At 41.2% G+C, this 15,910-nt stretch overlaps 1 protein-coding gene across 1 annotated transcript in view; it reads right to left on the reverse strand.

Annotated features, from left to right (window-relative positions):
• The window catches only part of ZNF106 (zinc finger protein 106), a 70,470-nt gene that overhangs the window by 11,649 nt on the left and 42,911 nt on the right, over positions 1-15,910 (reverse strand). Inside the window, exons 6-15 of the mRNA XM_004751198.3 lie at positions 14,706-15,339; positions 12,504-12,573; positions 11,018-11,172; positions 10,873-10,933; positions 10,075-10,416; positions 7,083-7,863; positions 6,684-6,739; positions 5,763-5,908; positions 4,239-4,373; positions 1,404-1,520 (exon numbers count right to left, since the gene is read on the reverse strand). Of these exons, the coding sequence (XP_004751255.1) occupies positions 1,404-1,520; positions 4,239-4,373; positions 5,763-5,908; positions 6,684-6,739; positions 7,083-7,863; positions 10,075-10,416; positions 10,873-10,933; positions 11,018-11,172; positions 12,504-12,573; positions 14,706-15,339 (2,497 nt within the window). The remainder of the gene's footprint in view (positions 1-1,403; positions 1,521-4,238; positions 4,374-5,762; positions 5,909-6,683; positions 6,740-7,082; positions 7,864-10,074; positions 10,417-10,872; positions 10,934-11,017; positions 11,173-12,503; positions 12,574-14,705; positions 15,340-15,910) is intronic.

Consider the following 15,910-nt stretch of genomic DNA (forward strand, 5'->3'; position numbering starts at 1 on the left):
TTTAAGCTGCTTCTTCTTCTTTTTTTTTTTAAAGATTTTATTTATTTATTTAACAGACAGAGATCACAAGTAGGCAGAGAGGCAGGCAGAGAGAGAGGAGGAAGCAGGCTCCCTGCTGAGCAGAGAGCCCGATGTGGGGCTCGATCCCAGGACTCTGGGATCATGACCTGAGCTGAAGGCAGAGGCTTTAACCCACTGAGCCACCCAGGCGCCCCTGATTTTAAGCTTCTTAAAGGCAGAGGCCATGAGATATTTTATTGTATCCCTTATAAGCAGTGGTTCCAGCTCACATGTGGAAGGAGAGTTGGTAGGTATTCCTAACATATGAATGATACTGTAATTGGACATAACACAATAAACACCATAACATGCTGTCAAAAGATGACCATGAGGCACCTGGGTGGCACAGTCGGTGAGGCACCTGACTCTTGATTTCAACTGAGGACATGATCTCAGGGTCGTGAGATACAGTTCCATGTCCAACTCCATGCATGGAGCCTGTTTAAGATTTTCTCTCTCCCTCTCCCTCTGCCAGCCTACTGCATCAGCACACTCACGTACTCACTTTCAAAAAAAAAAAAAAAAAGATGACCAGATGACCTTGGGATACAGAGCTACAACTCATTAGTAACCAAACCCATCAACTCGACCTCTTCTATCTTTTATCCATTCTCTTCTCTTCATTCTTAGACTGACCGTTCACATCATCTTCTACGACAGAGCCTCCTAAATGGTCTTCCTGCCTCTACTAGTACCAGTACTTTCCTATCATCAACTACAGGATGACTTTCTCTAAAATACAAATCGGATCATATCTCTCTTACTTTAAAGCCCACAAGATGGAAGTCCACCTACATTAATAAAGCACACAGGGCTATCAAGAACTTGTCCCTCCTCGCTTCCTAAGCTTTAACCTGAGGCCTAGCACGTAACAAATGTTCAGTAAAGGTTTGCTCAACAAATGAATTTACGTTTGGATTAGGAAAGAATGAGGCCACATGAACAAAAGGCAAACCTATGACTGGATTCACATTACAGAATAGGTTATCCTCATGAAACCCTAAATCAGTTCCAAACCACATCAATGTCATATTCAAAAGAATTTAAGCTTATTTTTCATGGTGTCATTCTTAAAATGAGATAGACTAGTTTAACCTATGACTCATTATTTGGCCCCAAATCATCAGGCTTGGTTTAATTTAGTAGAGCTACCTTATGGTCCTGGCACACTTAGGCCTGAGCAGGCAGAATGAAGGATCTTGTTTCACTTACACCAGAAGATAACAGTTTTTGAGTAGCAGCTCATTCTGTTGTTTTCTCACACAAGAAAACAGGAAAATGTCTGCCTTCTCCTTCTTTCCACACACACACTACTTTCTAGTGTTCTCCCGCCAGACACTGACCTTGATGTTGAAGGTGACCACAGTGCCATTTGCCAGTCCTGCATAGAGGATTCGCCATCGACTGTGGAGGCAGAGAACCCGGTCTTCCAGCTGTAAGTGTTCCACACACTCTCGAGTCTGACAAAAGTAGACAACACCTAATCAGCAGAGGTTAACAGCAAATAAAATGTGAAAGCAATCCTTACAGCAGAGTGTGAAATGATTTTTGTGAGGAAGAAAATGTAGCACCCTCTATCTTGTAGAAGACTATCTTGGACTTGGCCAAAGACCCTCAAGCTATAAACAAATATTGACTCTAATAATGTCACTCGTGCTCTTAATTTGGAATGTAGAAATTCTTCAAAGGGCGCTAAAAACTGGGCCTTAGGGGCACCTGGGTGGCTCAGTGGGTTAAGCCTTTGCCTTTAGCTCAGGTCATGATCCCACGGTGCTGGGATCAAGCCCCACACTGGGCTCTCTGCTCAGCAGGGAGTCTGCTTCCTCCACTCTCTGCCTGCCTCTCTGCCTACTTGTGATCTCTGTCTGTCAAAAAAATAAATAAAATTAAGAAAAAAAAAAAAAAAAGAACTGGGCCTTAAACTTTTAAATGAAGTAGCCAAAAGTAAAGCTACCTTTGACATCTAAAAATGAAAATAAAGATTAAAGTTGTATATTTGACACTTTTATTAATCATGTATGTGCTTGCCTGTAATTGATTGTCTACTTCAATAGTTCCCACACACCTCCTTCAAACCAGTGCCAGGATGGCTGATCCATAATTAGCTGAGCAGCTTTAAAAATATATAGAACCCCAAGCTTCTTCCTCAATCCATGAGATTCTAATTCAGTAGGCTCTGGAATGTGCATTTAAAAAAAAGTTTCTTGGGGTGCCTGGGTGGCTCAGGGGGTTAAGCCTCTGCCTTTGGCTCGGGTTGTGGTCTCAGGGTCCTGGGATTGAGCCCCGCACTGGGCTCTCTGCTCAGCAGAGAGTCTGCTTCTCCCTCTCTGCCTGCCTCTCTACCTACTTGTGATCTCTGTCTGTCAAATAAATAAATAAAATCTTTTTAAAAATTTTTCTTTACTAATTCTAATGCATATCCAGGTTAAATGAGTACTGTTTGATCTCACTTTCAAGAAATGATTTCCATGAATTCCCCGATCTGGGTTATACTAGCAATTCTAGTTACCTAGGTAATCTGGCCCTGTTGCTAGTAAGACAGTGAGCACTCAAGATTTGTTACTGAATGACACTAACCAATGAAAGGCCCAAGTATAGCTTTTAGACAGGACTGGAAACAGATGTTAAAGTCATGATGGTTCAAAGGATGGACAAGCTGTGGGTACGGTGATAAAAGCTATAGGCCGGTGATGCATAAATAATGAATCTTGGAATACTGAGAAAGTAAAGTTAAAATAAAAAAGAAAAAAAAGCTATAGGCTGTCAAAGCTTTTGACCTCTTTTCCCAACCTTCTTTTATAAAGAGTCAGTCTCCGAAATTACTCAATTTTCTCCCATAAAATTACAAATATAAATGCCACGTATAAAACTGTGAAATAAGGGCGCCTGGGTGGCTCAGTGGGTTAAACCACAGCCTTCGGCTCAGGTCATGATCTCAGGGTCCTGGGATTGAGTCCCGCATCGGGCTCTCTGCTCAGCAGGGAGCCTGCTTCCTCCTCTCTCTCTCTGCCTGCGTCTCTGCCTACTTGTGATCTCTCTCTGTCAAATAAATAAATAAAATCTTTAAAAAAAAAAATCTGTGAAAAAAAGGAAAAAGCCAGTAAATATGCCCAAATGTTAAAATTCATGTTGCCTCTGGTTAACTCATGTGAGATCTTTTCATAGTTTTTATAGGGCAATCAGATATATAATGTAGTAAAAAAAGAAGAGTCCTTTTGAGATATTAGTGGTTGCTGACAAGCATCTAGTCACCCACAAACTCTAACAGAAAGGTACAACAAGATTAATAACAACATTCTGTAAACTCAGTTGATAAAGCAGCGGCAGGGTTTGAGAGGATGGACTCCAATTTTGAAAGAAGTTCTCCTGGGGGCTAAACGCTATCAAACAGCACTACAAGCAATAGAGAAGTGGTTCATGAAAGGAAGAATTGATTATGGAGGCAAACTTCACTGTGGTCTTATTTATTTTTTTTTTAAAGATTTTATTTATTTATCAGAGAGAGAGAGGGGGAGAGAGTGAGCACAGGCAGACAGAATGGCAGGCAGAGGCAGAGGGAGAAGCAGGCTCCCCGCTGAGCAAGGAGCCCAATGCGGGACTCGATCCCAGGACGCTGGGATCATGACCTGAGCCAAAGGCAGCTGCTTAACCAACTGAGCCACCCAGGCGTCCCAACTGTGGTCTTATTTTAAGAAATTGCCGCAACCACCCCCACATCTGTCAGGGGCCACCAACACTGAGGCAGAACCTCCCACCAGCAAAAAGACTACAGGTCGCTGAAAATGCAGATGATGGCTAACATTTGTTTAGCAATAAAGTATTCTTTTTCTTCTTTTTTATTTTTCCTTCTTTTCCCTTCTCTGCGGAGGAGAGAAAAAAGTATTTCTTAATTAAGGTACATACACTGTCTTTCCAGATAAAATGCCACTGCACACCTCACAGAATATAGCATCAACGTAACTTTTATGTTCACCGGGAAACCAAAAAATTCCTTTGACTCGTTTTATTATGATGTTCACACCTCACTGTAGTGGTCTGGAACCCAACCTGCAGTATCTTTGAGGTATGTCTGTGCCAAAGAAAGTGGGCAGAATCAACCATCTGTCTGTACTCTGCCTAGTAAATAACAGCCAAAGCAGCTTAATATGATCATTTCTGATTTCTCTGGACTCACTCACCTTGACATTATAGCAGCGAATGGTATGGTCACTGGAACCAGTGTAAAGAGCAGCATTCTTCCCGGAGATCTGGGTAACCAGGAGGCAGTTCACTTTGGAGACGTGCCCCTCAAAGACACCAATGCACTTCCGACTCTAAAGTCAAGCACGTATCAGATCATTACTTGTGGATACATAAGCGTTAGAGAACACGTTTTCTACACAACAGCAAAAATGCCAAAACACACAGTTTGCTGCTGTATCTTTAGTGCCTCGGTTAGTGCCTGGTATACGAAGGGTGCTCCGTAAATACCTGTTTACTAAATGCCCAGTAAACAGTCACATGAACTAAGTACCTGCAACTCTATGTTATCTGAGCCATTCCAAAAATACTTAGAGCGATCTGCTGTAAGAGAGATCAGAATTTTAATGAATGCCTGGGGCAAAGTTCTCCAACTTAGGACCAAAGATCTGACAAATCCAAACTGCAGCTGATTTCCCAAATAAGTTCCTGCATTTCATCAGTAAATAATGAATCTTGGAACACTAGAAAGTTCCACAACATTCAGAGATTTGTCCCGTGCCATCACAGGCTGCAGTGGTCCAGGGATAGTTTCACAGGGGAGCATCCTAAATGTTACCTTTGTGCAAAGATGGAGACTTACTTAGAATGTGCATACATACATTGATCTTGCAATTTAGAATTAGAGCCAATCCCCCAAATGTTACAATCCTATTTCCTGGTACCACTGCTTCCTTCCTTCTGTCTCCCCTGTTGCCGCTTCCCATCACTAGCTTAATGGAACCTAGACACCTGTTGCCTAGAGCGAACACATTTCATGGTCCATTATCTAACCTTTTGACTTTCAAGACTTCAGCAATTTCAAATACTTTCATGGTGTCTGTTCAGACAATGAATTATTCCTAAAGCTTCTTGGCTATCACCTTTGATAAGAAAAATTAGTTTGACACATACCAAATTAAAAACTCATTCTATGGAAAGTTCATTCTATGAAAACTGAGAAAAACGAGCATCAGATTACACTAAGTGTTGGGTACAAGAACACTGTTGCTCTCCTTAATAACTTGGCACAATTAATCAACTGTGAGGAAAAATGCCTCCTCTAGTACTTCCCTGATACTCATTCTAACCTATTATGTAGCAGCGACATGAAGGACCTCATTGGCAACACCAGGACCAGAACCTGAATGGCCAAGCTCTACTGCTGGCCAATCAGCTGTTCATGGTCAAGCATAGGACCCATTTTTACAGCGATGGGAGGAAAAAGAAACCCCAGGGCCTTCTGAAATCTGTCTGTGAGCAGGAAGAGAACTAGCTTTAGAAAGAGGTGACACCAGAAAAAGCAGAATGGACAGACAGGAAGAAGCTAAGTCCCCAGTGACCCTGCTAAGCCATGGCATCAACCTCATCTACAGCTAGTCTAAAACTCACCTCATCTTTGGACAGAAAATGGATTCCCCTACTGTCTAGGAGAGTGTGCCCTGGAGTCCTGCAAAAACATTCCAATTGATTTATCAACTCACCACCAGATTATAAGCTCGGACAGTTTTATCTGCTGAACAGGTATACAGTAAGTTCCCAAATATCTGAATTGCATTCACTGCGGCTTGGTGCCCCTCAAAGTTCCCTTCTGTGGGCTCATCATCATCTCCTGGCTCGGAAGATATTTCTGGAAAATAAGAGTATGTTTCAGAGACGTGCCTGCTTTTGTCTGAAAAGATACTAAAAAATCAAAACCATTACAGGTTTTAGTGGTCCCTGGATTCTCCTTAAAACTTAGTTCCCCTAGCAAAACACATTTTTCATTAATGATCTTCATTATGAAGACTTTATAACAAGAGAAGGCAGAGAAGGGCTCTCACATAGGAGAAAAGATAGATACTTATTTTTTGAGTGAACCTGGAAAGTACCAAATTTCTCTCCATATCCTCTCTTCTGCTGCCAAGTTGTTCTGTTGAATAAGGCATTCTTCTTCTTCTTTTTTTTTTAAGATTTTATTTATTTGACAGACAGAGATCACAAGTAGGCAGAGAGGCAGGCAGAGAGAGAGGAGGAAGCAGGCTCCCTGCCGAGCAGAGAGCCCGATGCGGGGCTCGATCCCAGGACCCTGAGGTCACGACCTGAGCCAAAGGCAGAGGCTTAACCCACTGAGCCACCCAGGCGCCCCAAGGCATCATTCTTTATGCAGTTCCTTCTCAAAGCAAAAACCCCAGGGAGGCAATGAAACCTTAATAGTCATTAGCTGAACAGATACAACAGATGGGAATAAGAAACTACAAAGGCCGGATTTAGGATTTACAGATACCATAATTGCTGGTCAAAGCAATCCTCTTGCTGACAATCATCCCCCCAACCCCACTCTATAGGCTTACTAAAACCCTGGCTCTAATATCTACAAGCCTCTTTTTCTGTGGCTAATTTAAATGAAGCTGAATAACCAATACCTGAAGAGTTCTTTGAGCTTTTTATGGAGGAGATCACGGTCTGAGTTTCTGCCACACTACAAAATAACAGCAAACATCTTTTTAGCACCTGTGAATAGGAGGCCGTAAAACTTAAATTTTCCTGACATAAAATGGGCAACACAGCAGTGATAGAAGCGATCAGTTTTTCCACCTGAAATTTCTATATGAAAGGAAATGTAAGTACAGTAAATATTTACAACACAAATGAGAAAGCAGAAAATCTCCACTGGCAAGGTTTGATTCTTCCATACCCAGAATCTCTATTGATTTCCTTTTCATCTAATTCATTTAAACAGTGATTCATAATCAAAAGTTCTATCTTTTAAGAAACGAATAAGGGTAAAAGCTGTTCTGACTGGACCAGCACAACATCCTCACCTTACAGGGATACCATCTTTATAACGAGTGCCAATCTCACTGGTAGAGCTAACTTCATCACAGCCAGAACGAGACGTTTCTAAGGAGTTTTGCTCTGTGGAGTTCCAAATATCCTTTTTAGATGGGCTGTCTGGTTTCTCTTCTCCAGATTCAGAAGAATCAATGGCCACCACTTCCAACTGAGGGTTAGGAATCTCTAGGACTTCCAGAGACGAGTCACTATCTGGTTCATCCCTGACACTCTCTTGTTCTGGGCCAGTTCTGCTATCTTCCCAGGTGGAGGTTGTCACCTTCCCCCCTTTAGTTGACTTTCCAGTCTTTACTTTCCTTACAGGTTTAGCAGTAAATACATCCTGCTCAGTGTCACTGTTCTCAGGAACATGAGCAGCCCGAAGTGTTTTCTTCTTCCTAAGTTTCTTCTTTTTCTTGTTTCCCCGAGTTTCAGCCGATGTCAAGGTAGACTCTGCCTGTTGCTCAGGCTGGTCAGCTGGAGAGTGGGGCTCCCTCTCTACAGGGGTTTCAGAAACAAACGACAATCTTGGAAAAGAACTGGTACAGGCCTCAGACCCGCTGTTGCCTTTAACTGGCTCTTCATCTTCTTTATTAATGCCTGGAAGATCAGTTGGTTGGGGAGAGGGCGCATTTCCTCTGTTCCTGGTATTTCCTTGCTCCGTGGAAAACTTCAGTTCTTGGCTGGGCTCATGGAAACTTTCTGTGACCTCTGACAAGGACAATGTTGCAGTGATGACTGGATAGACTGAACAACTGTCACTGTTCTCGCCTGAATTGAGAAGGAAAAAAAATTATTGCATCTTCTTTTGTGTCTGCTGTTTATCATTATAAACTGCCATTATTTATCAACGATTGAATCTCTACCAAATAATGACCTTTCAGTGATATGTGAACAAAGCTACAATTGTTAAAGCAGTTATCTCACCTCTCAGCTTCCCATAACCTACAGAAACTTCTATGATAGCACTTACTACACTTGGCCCTGCACTGATCTCACAATTAACATGCATGTCTTTCTTATACCACATAAAAACTCTTCATGGAACAAAAAAAAACCCAACTCTTTATGAGCACAGACTGTTTCTACCAATCTCTTTTCTTTCTTGTTTGACACGTTCACATATTTAACATCATGTTTTATTCTTGGTAGACATTTAAATATCTACTCGGCTAGGCTTAATTTCTCAGATGTTTTCACGATGCTATTTTACCAGTACATCAGCCAGTGTGGCTACGTAACAGTAATTAAAAAGTCCGCTGACTTAAAAATGTCTATTTTCTTTGACTTAGTTATTTCATGTGGAGGAATTTAAACTGATGAAATAATCACAGACATAAAGTATTTCAGATGAATTATTTTTATGACACAGGAAAATGATCATGAGAAATCAAGTAGAAAGAAGGTTATAACAGACTATGATTTTCCTTTTGTATAAAGTCTATGGATAAACACACAAACATTTATAATTTAGGACTGAAAAAATATATAACAAAATAACACCTAATTCTTATTCTTACATCTTTTGTTTTTTTTTAAGAATATATTTATTTATTCATGAGAGACAAAGAAAGAGAGAGAGGTAGAGGGAGAAACAGGCTTCCTCTGGAACAGGGAGCCCAATGCGGGACTCAATCCTAGGATCTGGGACCATGACCTAAGCTGAAGGCAGATGCTTAACCATCTGAGACACCCAGGTGCCCAGTCTTCAAACTTTTTTACAGTGAACTTAAATTATTTTGCAGAGGAAGAAATCTAATAAAAGACATTTTAAAAAATCTTGGCTTAAAAATCACTATAATACTTCTTTGCCAATTTTTTAAAAAAAATATTGAATACTACTCACACAAGGGCAGCAAAATTTCAGATAAAAGATAATATACATTCAAGATAGATACCTAGATTAGTGTTATAACAGGTAGGAAAATCTAGGGTAATTCTTCAGACTTTTTCCATTCAGATCACACAGTGCCAGTTTATTTGTGAACTGTCAATATAGCACCATCACAATTACACAAACTTCAGGTAACGTTAAGAATAGCTTAGAAGTTGTTCTCAAATGGTGACCAGGCAGGTGTAGTTTATGAAAAGAGTAAAAACTGGCTATTTCTCAAAACCACTCAAGTTCCTGTTCATGATTCCAACTCCAGTGTCCTCTGCCTTTCATCATGAGCACCTTTCTCTCAGGCTTATATTAAACCTGCCTTGCCTTTAAATGGTAAAGATAAGTGCCAAGAAATTCAGAGGATATAGCTTATCTAGGAAGTTGACTGAATAACTTCAACTCCATTCATCTCACGAAAAAAATAATTCTGCACCAATCCTCATTATGGAACTTTTTAGGTGCTAATGCAAAGTAAGTTTAGTAATCCCAGATTAAGAGATATTGAGGAAAAATTACTGATGTTTAAATAATCATCGTAGAAACACCTGGTGGCTCAGTCAGTTGAGTGACAGACTCTTGATTTCAGCTCAGGTACTGATCTCACAGTTATGAGCTCAACCCCCAAGTCAGACTCTGCACTGGACATGGAGCCTGTTTAAGATTCTCTTTCTCTCTCCTTGGGGCACCTGGGTGGTTCAGTGGGTTAAAGCCTCTGCCTTCGGCTCAGGTCATGGTCTCAGAGTCCTGGGATCAAGCCCCGCATGGGGCTCTCTGCTCAGCAGGGAGCCTGCTTCGTCCCTCTCTCTCTGCCTGCCTTTCTGCCTACTTGTGATCTTGTGATCTCTCTGTCAAATAAATAAATAAAATCTTAAAAAAAAAAAAAAGATTCTCTCTCTCCCTCTACGTCTCCCCCACCACAAGCGCACTCTCTCTCTTTCTCAAAAATAAATAGGCAATCCTCCCTAAATGAAGGAAATCAAGAAAAATTAATTCTAGCAACTTCCGTTTTAATGGGGCAAATATGACTACATCACTGACCTAAAACTGCCCTAGACCCACTTCCGGGATGCCCTTAACCCACAGAAAAGCTTACATACTATTAGCTTGTGGTAATTCCTTGGACACATTGCCAGCAGAGTCTTGTGACACAGCATTCACACCCTCGTCATGTTCAGGAGACATGGGTTCTTGTTTAATCTGAATTGAGGAGTCTGGAGCAGGAACACTGCCATGGGCTTGGAAAGGAGGAGATGTGGTTACTTGGAGAGGGACTCCGGTGGACGACGGAGACATGTGGGAAGATGGAGGCTCCAGAAAAACTGGGAAAAAGGGAGTAGGCAGCAGTGTGGCATCAGCAGATGTTTGAGATCTACTGTTCCTTTGCTCTCGTGGAAGGCTATAAGGAACCTGGTCTGGGCGCTCAGAAGGTTCATATGTTTCTAGAACAGGAAACATACATACATACAAATGCAAAAATGTTTTCTGAAAAATCACTCATTTCAGAGCCAATTTGTATTTCTAAACATTACAAGAGAATTCTGAAGTCCCTGATAATTCTTTGAAATATGTTGTCATAAAATCTATACGACCAACAGGGACACAGGCAGAACAGGCATTAGTATTCCATTTTTAAATTTTAAGTGACTTACCCAAAGTCATATAGTTACTAATAGAAGAGCCAAGATCTGAACCCAGGTCTTTTGATTCCTAATCCAAGGATCTTTCTGCGACATACTGCCCCCGCTGCTAAGCATTTTGGGGGTATACAATCACCCCAAAAGCAAGGAGACAGGAGAGAAAACATACGACCTTTCCATGACTACTTCAATACCCCTGTATAGACAACGAAGAAATAAGCTACAAAGGATCCAATCCATCAGATGCTCTCCAAATACCTTGTAATCCCTGCAGAATCTGTATTCTATGGGTCCTCAGTGCACTCATCTCCATAGTTATCTAAAAATAAAGTAACTGGTTAAGCATTTTGAAATCCAACTTTAGAGATGATCTGTTCTCATTAAATGTTCCATCAGCTGTTACCTGCTGCTTGAGCATCAGAAGCCTCTGAACTTCAACATATGCCGACTGCAGGGCTGCCCGGGCTTGCAGAAGGTTGTTATCCATGCACTGCAGTGATCTGCTCAGTTCTTCCTCCCTTAAAGAAATATTCAGCAGCTGGTCAACCTGAGAACGTTCTGCCAAGAGAAACCATAAGGCTCAGTTTAATACTGGAGATTTTTTTCTTAGTTAAGACAGCTCCTCAGAAGGTAGAACTACAGCAATTCTCTAGGAGAAACTTTTATTTTCTCTCCAATAGGTCACTGGAGACTCATCCAATCTCACATGTCACATAGTCAAGAATGATGTCAGAGCCAACCCAAAAGTGAGAATTGGTAAGATGGAGGTAACTCATAGGTTCAAGTGTGCCGAGACATAGTACCATCTTACCTTATCACCATCTTCGGCCACTTCCCTCCCAAGTGAAATCTTTGCCCCAGGCAAAGCAACTGTTGTACCTTTCATTTCCCATTTTTCCTTTATCTACCACTCTCTTCACTATGGTTTTTGCTTAGGTTACACTCCAGATGTGAATGGCTTCCACTCTCTTTCCAATTCATATTTTTCTCGTCTCTTAGCTAACATAAAATAGTTCGCTTTATTAGAGAAAATGTCCTGAAGAAAATATAGCTTCAAAAGAGTTCATTTAAATTACTTTAAGTAAACTGTCCTACCACGTGTATGTATTTGTCATCTTAATGTTTGTCTTCTTCCCGTTCAGAAAATCAAGACCTCTACCCTAAACTCCAGATCCACATACCCAACTATTACCTTGATATCTTTACTGAGGTGTCTCTAAGATCCTTTCACTCAAAGAATTCAAAAGGGAACTTGTCATCTTCCTCTACCTTCAACTTGTTCCTCTCATGGACTTTCCTAGCTTTACAAATGATACCAACATCCCCAAAGATGTCTCAGCCAGAAATTGGGGTTGTGCTCGAATCCTACCTTATCCATCACATCCAACCACCCAAGGTTCATCCAATTACTTTCCACACTAGCCCTTACACCAGAAAGGGTTCAGAGTTAGGAAAAGCAAGTATCATAGAAGTCTATCATAAGAGAGCGACTCTAACAACTTCCCTCAATTCAAGTAAGAGAAGCAACAAATATATCTCAGAAATGGAAATTGAGAGAAATGGCTATAAACTACCAAGAGAAGACAATATCTTTACTAAATGGCCTATTCCTCACCATCACTGAAAAAGACCAATGAGACTTTCTGACTTTATACTGAACTCAATTAAGTTATGGGTCTATGTGGCATCAAATATTTCTCCTATAGCTGTAACTAAATATGGTAGAAAATCAAACTTTTCTATGCCCTTAATCAGGACAACAAAAATGTCAAAAAATAATAATAAATGGGGGATAAGTGTTTGATAACCACAAGCTATACTCTGTGTCAAGGTGTAAAAAGGCTGAATTGCTATAAGAACAATTTCTGTCAGAATCTTTCACACTATACCTTTCTTTCCTTTGATTTTCCTTCTTTTGTTTTTTCTTTCAAGACTTGGGAGTTCGGGAGAAGATCCATCCTGAGAAGAGAAAGAAAACTGAGTAATATTAAATGTGTACAGGCCATTACCCAGGAAGGGAAAAAAACAATCAATTCTAAGACCATTATACAATATTCTTCATTATTGCTACCATCTCTAACAGGTCACTAGGAATCTCATGCACAAGGTCTGAACTCAAATATTAGCTGAATGTACATGATTTAAAAACTAAATAAAACAGGTACCTGGGTGGCACAGTTGGTTAGGCGTCCAACTCCAAGTTTCAGCTCAGGTCATGATCTCGGTGTTGTGACACTGAGTCCTGCATCAGGCTCTGTGCTGAGCATAGAGCCTGCCCGGGCATTCTCTCTCCCTCTCCTCTGTCCCTGCTGCTTGTGCGTAAGCTTGAGCTCTCTCCCCCTCCCTCCCTCCTTTAAATCAATTAGAATCTTTTTTTAAATCTTTTTTTAAAAAAGATTTTATTTATTTATTTGACACAGAGAGAGATCACAAGTAGACAGAGATGCAGGCAGAGAGAGGGAGAAGCAGGCTCCCCACTGAGCAGAGAGCCTGATGTGGGGCTCGATCCCAGGACCCTGAGACCATGACCTGAGCCGAAGGTAGAGGCTTTAACCCACTGAGCTACCCAGGTACCCCAAATCAATTAAAATTTTAAAAACAAACAAACAGGGGCACCTGGGTGGCTCAGTGGGTTAAGCCGCTGCCTTCGGCTCAGGTCATGATCTCAGGATCCTGGGACCAAACCCCGAATCCAGGTCTCTGCTCAGCAGGGAGCCTGCTTCCTCCTCTCTCTCTCTCTCTGCCTGCCTCTCTGCCTACTTGTGATCTCTCTCTGTCAAATAAATTAATAAATTAATTAATTAATTAAAAAAAGCAAACAAATAAACAAACCCCAGAACAGAACCTGAGGTCAAGCACTTTCCTAGCATCCTAGAGGTGGTGAAGCACTGGGGCTAAGACAAAGCATTTCACATTGGTAAAACATGGTATAGTTAGAAGTATGGACAAAGCCAATAATACATATACCTCATTTCACTGTGGCAGTTCCTACTTTACTAGGAAATCTTCGCAACAGAATCTTTACAACAAAAAGCTACACAGTCTACATGACAAGCCCCTAGATATGAGCTTCGTTACAGTACAAACTTTCATTCAACAATATCACTACAGTGTTCAACTCAAAGGAGCAAAGCAAAGTGGGATTTGAGCCCAGGTCTACAAGCCAAGCCCTTAACTACTGTGCTTTACTACCTCAGCCCCTTAATTAAGGAGGGCAGTGATGTAATGAGCACTGGGTATTATGTAAGACCAATGAATCACTGACCTCTACTTCTGAAACCAAAAATACATTACACATTAATTAACTGAATTTAAATTTTAAAAATGGAAAAAAATGCAAACATAAAAAATGGAAGGTGAAAAAATACAAATAAAATTTAAAAATAAAAATAAATAAAAAATAAAGGACATAGCCCATTTTCTTCCAGGGTCACATTCCAGACTATATCACTACCAATAACTTTCTTCTTTTCAGAAAGGGTTCTTTTCAGAAAGGGTTAGGCCGCATTAGCGACAGAGACGACAGAAGAGAAGTGGTGTCAGTTAAGGAATGGCTTCTGAAAGGGCCAAGCTGGGTAGGTGAGGTACAAAACACGGAGTAACAGAGCCTAAAAATATTTCTAAGACTCTGTTCACATGGACACACTCTAGTAGTATGAAAACTACCTTAGCATTGAGCCCGACAGTCCTGGGTCTAACAAGCATTCACGGCCTACGAATGCAACACTAGAGTGCCTTTCTTGAGCAGCAGTTCAGAATGCATGGTGAAAACAGAGTTACAGCTGAAGACGTGGCTTACTCCTTAGTCAGGTGATACAAAGAATCACCGGTTTGGAGACTAGTTTTAGAGATGACTTCATATTTTCCTAGTACTGTACATTCATATTTGATGACATCTCACTTAGTAGAATTACTCAGTGAAAGACACAAACAGGGTAAGAACATGAAAGTAGGAGCCTCACAAACCTATGTCAGAGTAGGAAGCAGAGGGAGCCCAGCTACCCAGAGAAAATTAAACAGTTAAATCTTTTCTATAACAGCCAAGTCACCCCATGAAATGCCCTACAACCAGCATGGGCAATCATACTCACGCCAGTGGCTCTTCGCTTCTTCCTCACACTCTGGCCGTCGTTCTGTTCGGCCCCAGAGGTACAGCTACTGTCTGTGGCTGCGTCTGCCAAACTGGAGATTCCGAGGGCTGAGGATGTATTTGATGATAACGAGTTTCCTTCTCCATTACTCTCCTGGGTATTCTGGTTCTCTGAAGATGGCGTAGAACTCTCCTGGCTGTTCAGGTCTTTGGCCAAGTGCATCAAAGGTATCATCCGGTCAGAAGACAACTGCGCACTATGTCGCCTAGGACTCGCGACATTGTCAGCCCTTTCACCTGTTCTGAGCGAGGCAGCCACAGGTGTCACTTCCTGCTTAAGGCCCATGTTTGTTGTCTGACTCTGGGAAGCCCTCAATGAGTTACTAGGTGAAAAAATCTGCTGGGGCTCATTTTCTTTACCTGTACCTTCCTCACTGAAGAAGCTATATACGGAAGGAGCTCTGTCCATGATCACGCTGCTCTCAGAGAGGCTTCGCTTCCTGGCCAGGCCAGGAGATGAAGAAATGGAAATGCCTTCCCACTGGAATCCTTCTAGATTGGACAGATCAGGCTCCCCATCCAAATCCAAGACCTCTTGTTCATTTTGAACTAAGGGCACCATTTCTATGCCAAACCTTCAGGAAAAAAAACAAAGAAAAAGCCCCACAAATCACACATGGTTAGGGGAGAGGGAGCACCACTTAATGAGATTACAAATATACATAAGATGGTTTCTGCCCTCAAGAAGCTCACAGTCTAGTAAGTGTTCCAGACACAAAGTAAATAACCATCCGTAAGTACTACCATGTAACCAGTACTAAATTGGAGATTTGTGCCCAGTTATGAGAATACATTTGAGGAAGTAAAAATTCGGAGTTTTATTAGTTTGGAGTTTTTCTGAACCAACAACAAAAAATTTTTATAAACAGCCCATAAGTCCAAGCCAAACAAAAAAAATATTTATTGAGCATTCACGAGTGCCAGGCACGAGGCTAAAAACAAGAACTTTAAAATCTCAATATTCGAGTGATGGAAAAGGGTGCACAATAAATATGCTATTTCAACAGGGATAAAAATTGAAGCCTGAAGGGCTGTATAATTATAACACAGTGGGCCGATTTTCACACAGCAACCCTATGTTGAATGCTGCTTTACTGTTCAGAAAAGTCTAGCTCCTCCACCTTAGAGGAACAGCCAGAATACCAC

This window comes from Mustela putorius, unplaced genomic scaffold, assembly GCF_011764305.1.
Source record: "Mustela putorius furo isolate JIRA1106 unplaced genomic scaffold, ASM1176430v1.1 tig00003898_pilon_pilon_pilon, whole genome shotgun sequence".
In the NCBI taxonomy this organism is placed as follows: Eukaryota; Metazoa; Chordata; class Mammalia; order Carnivora; family Mustelidae; genus Mustela; species Mustela putorius.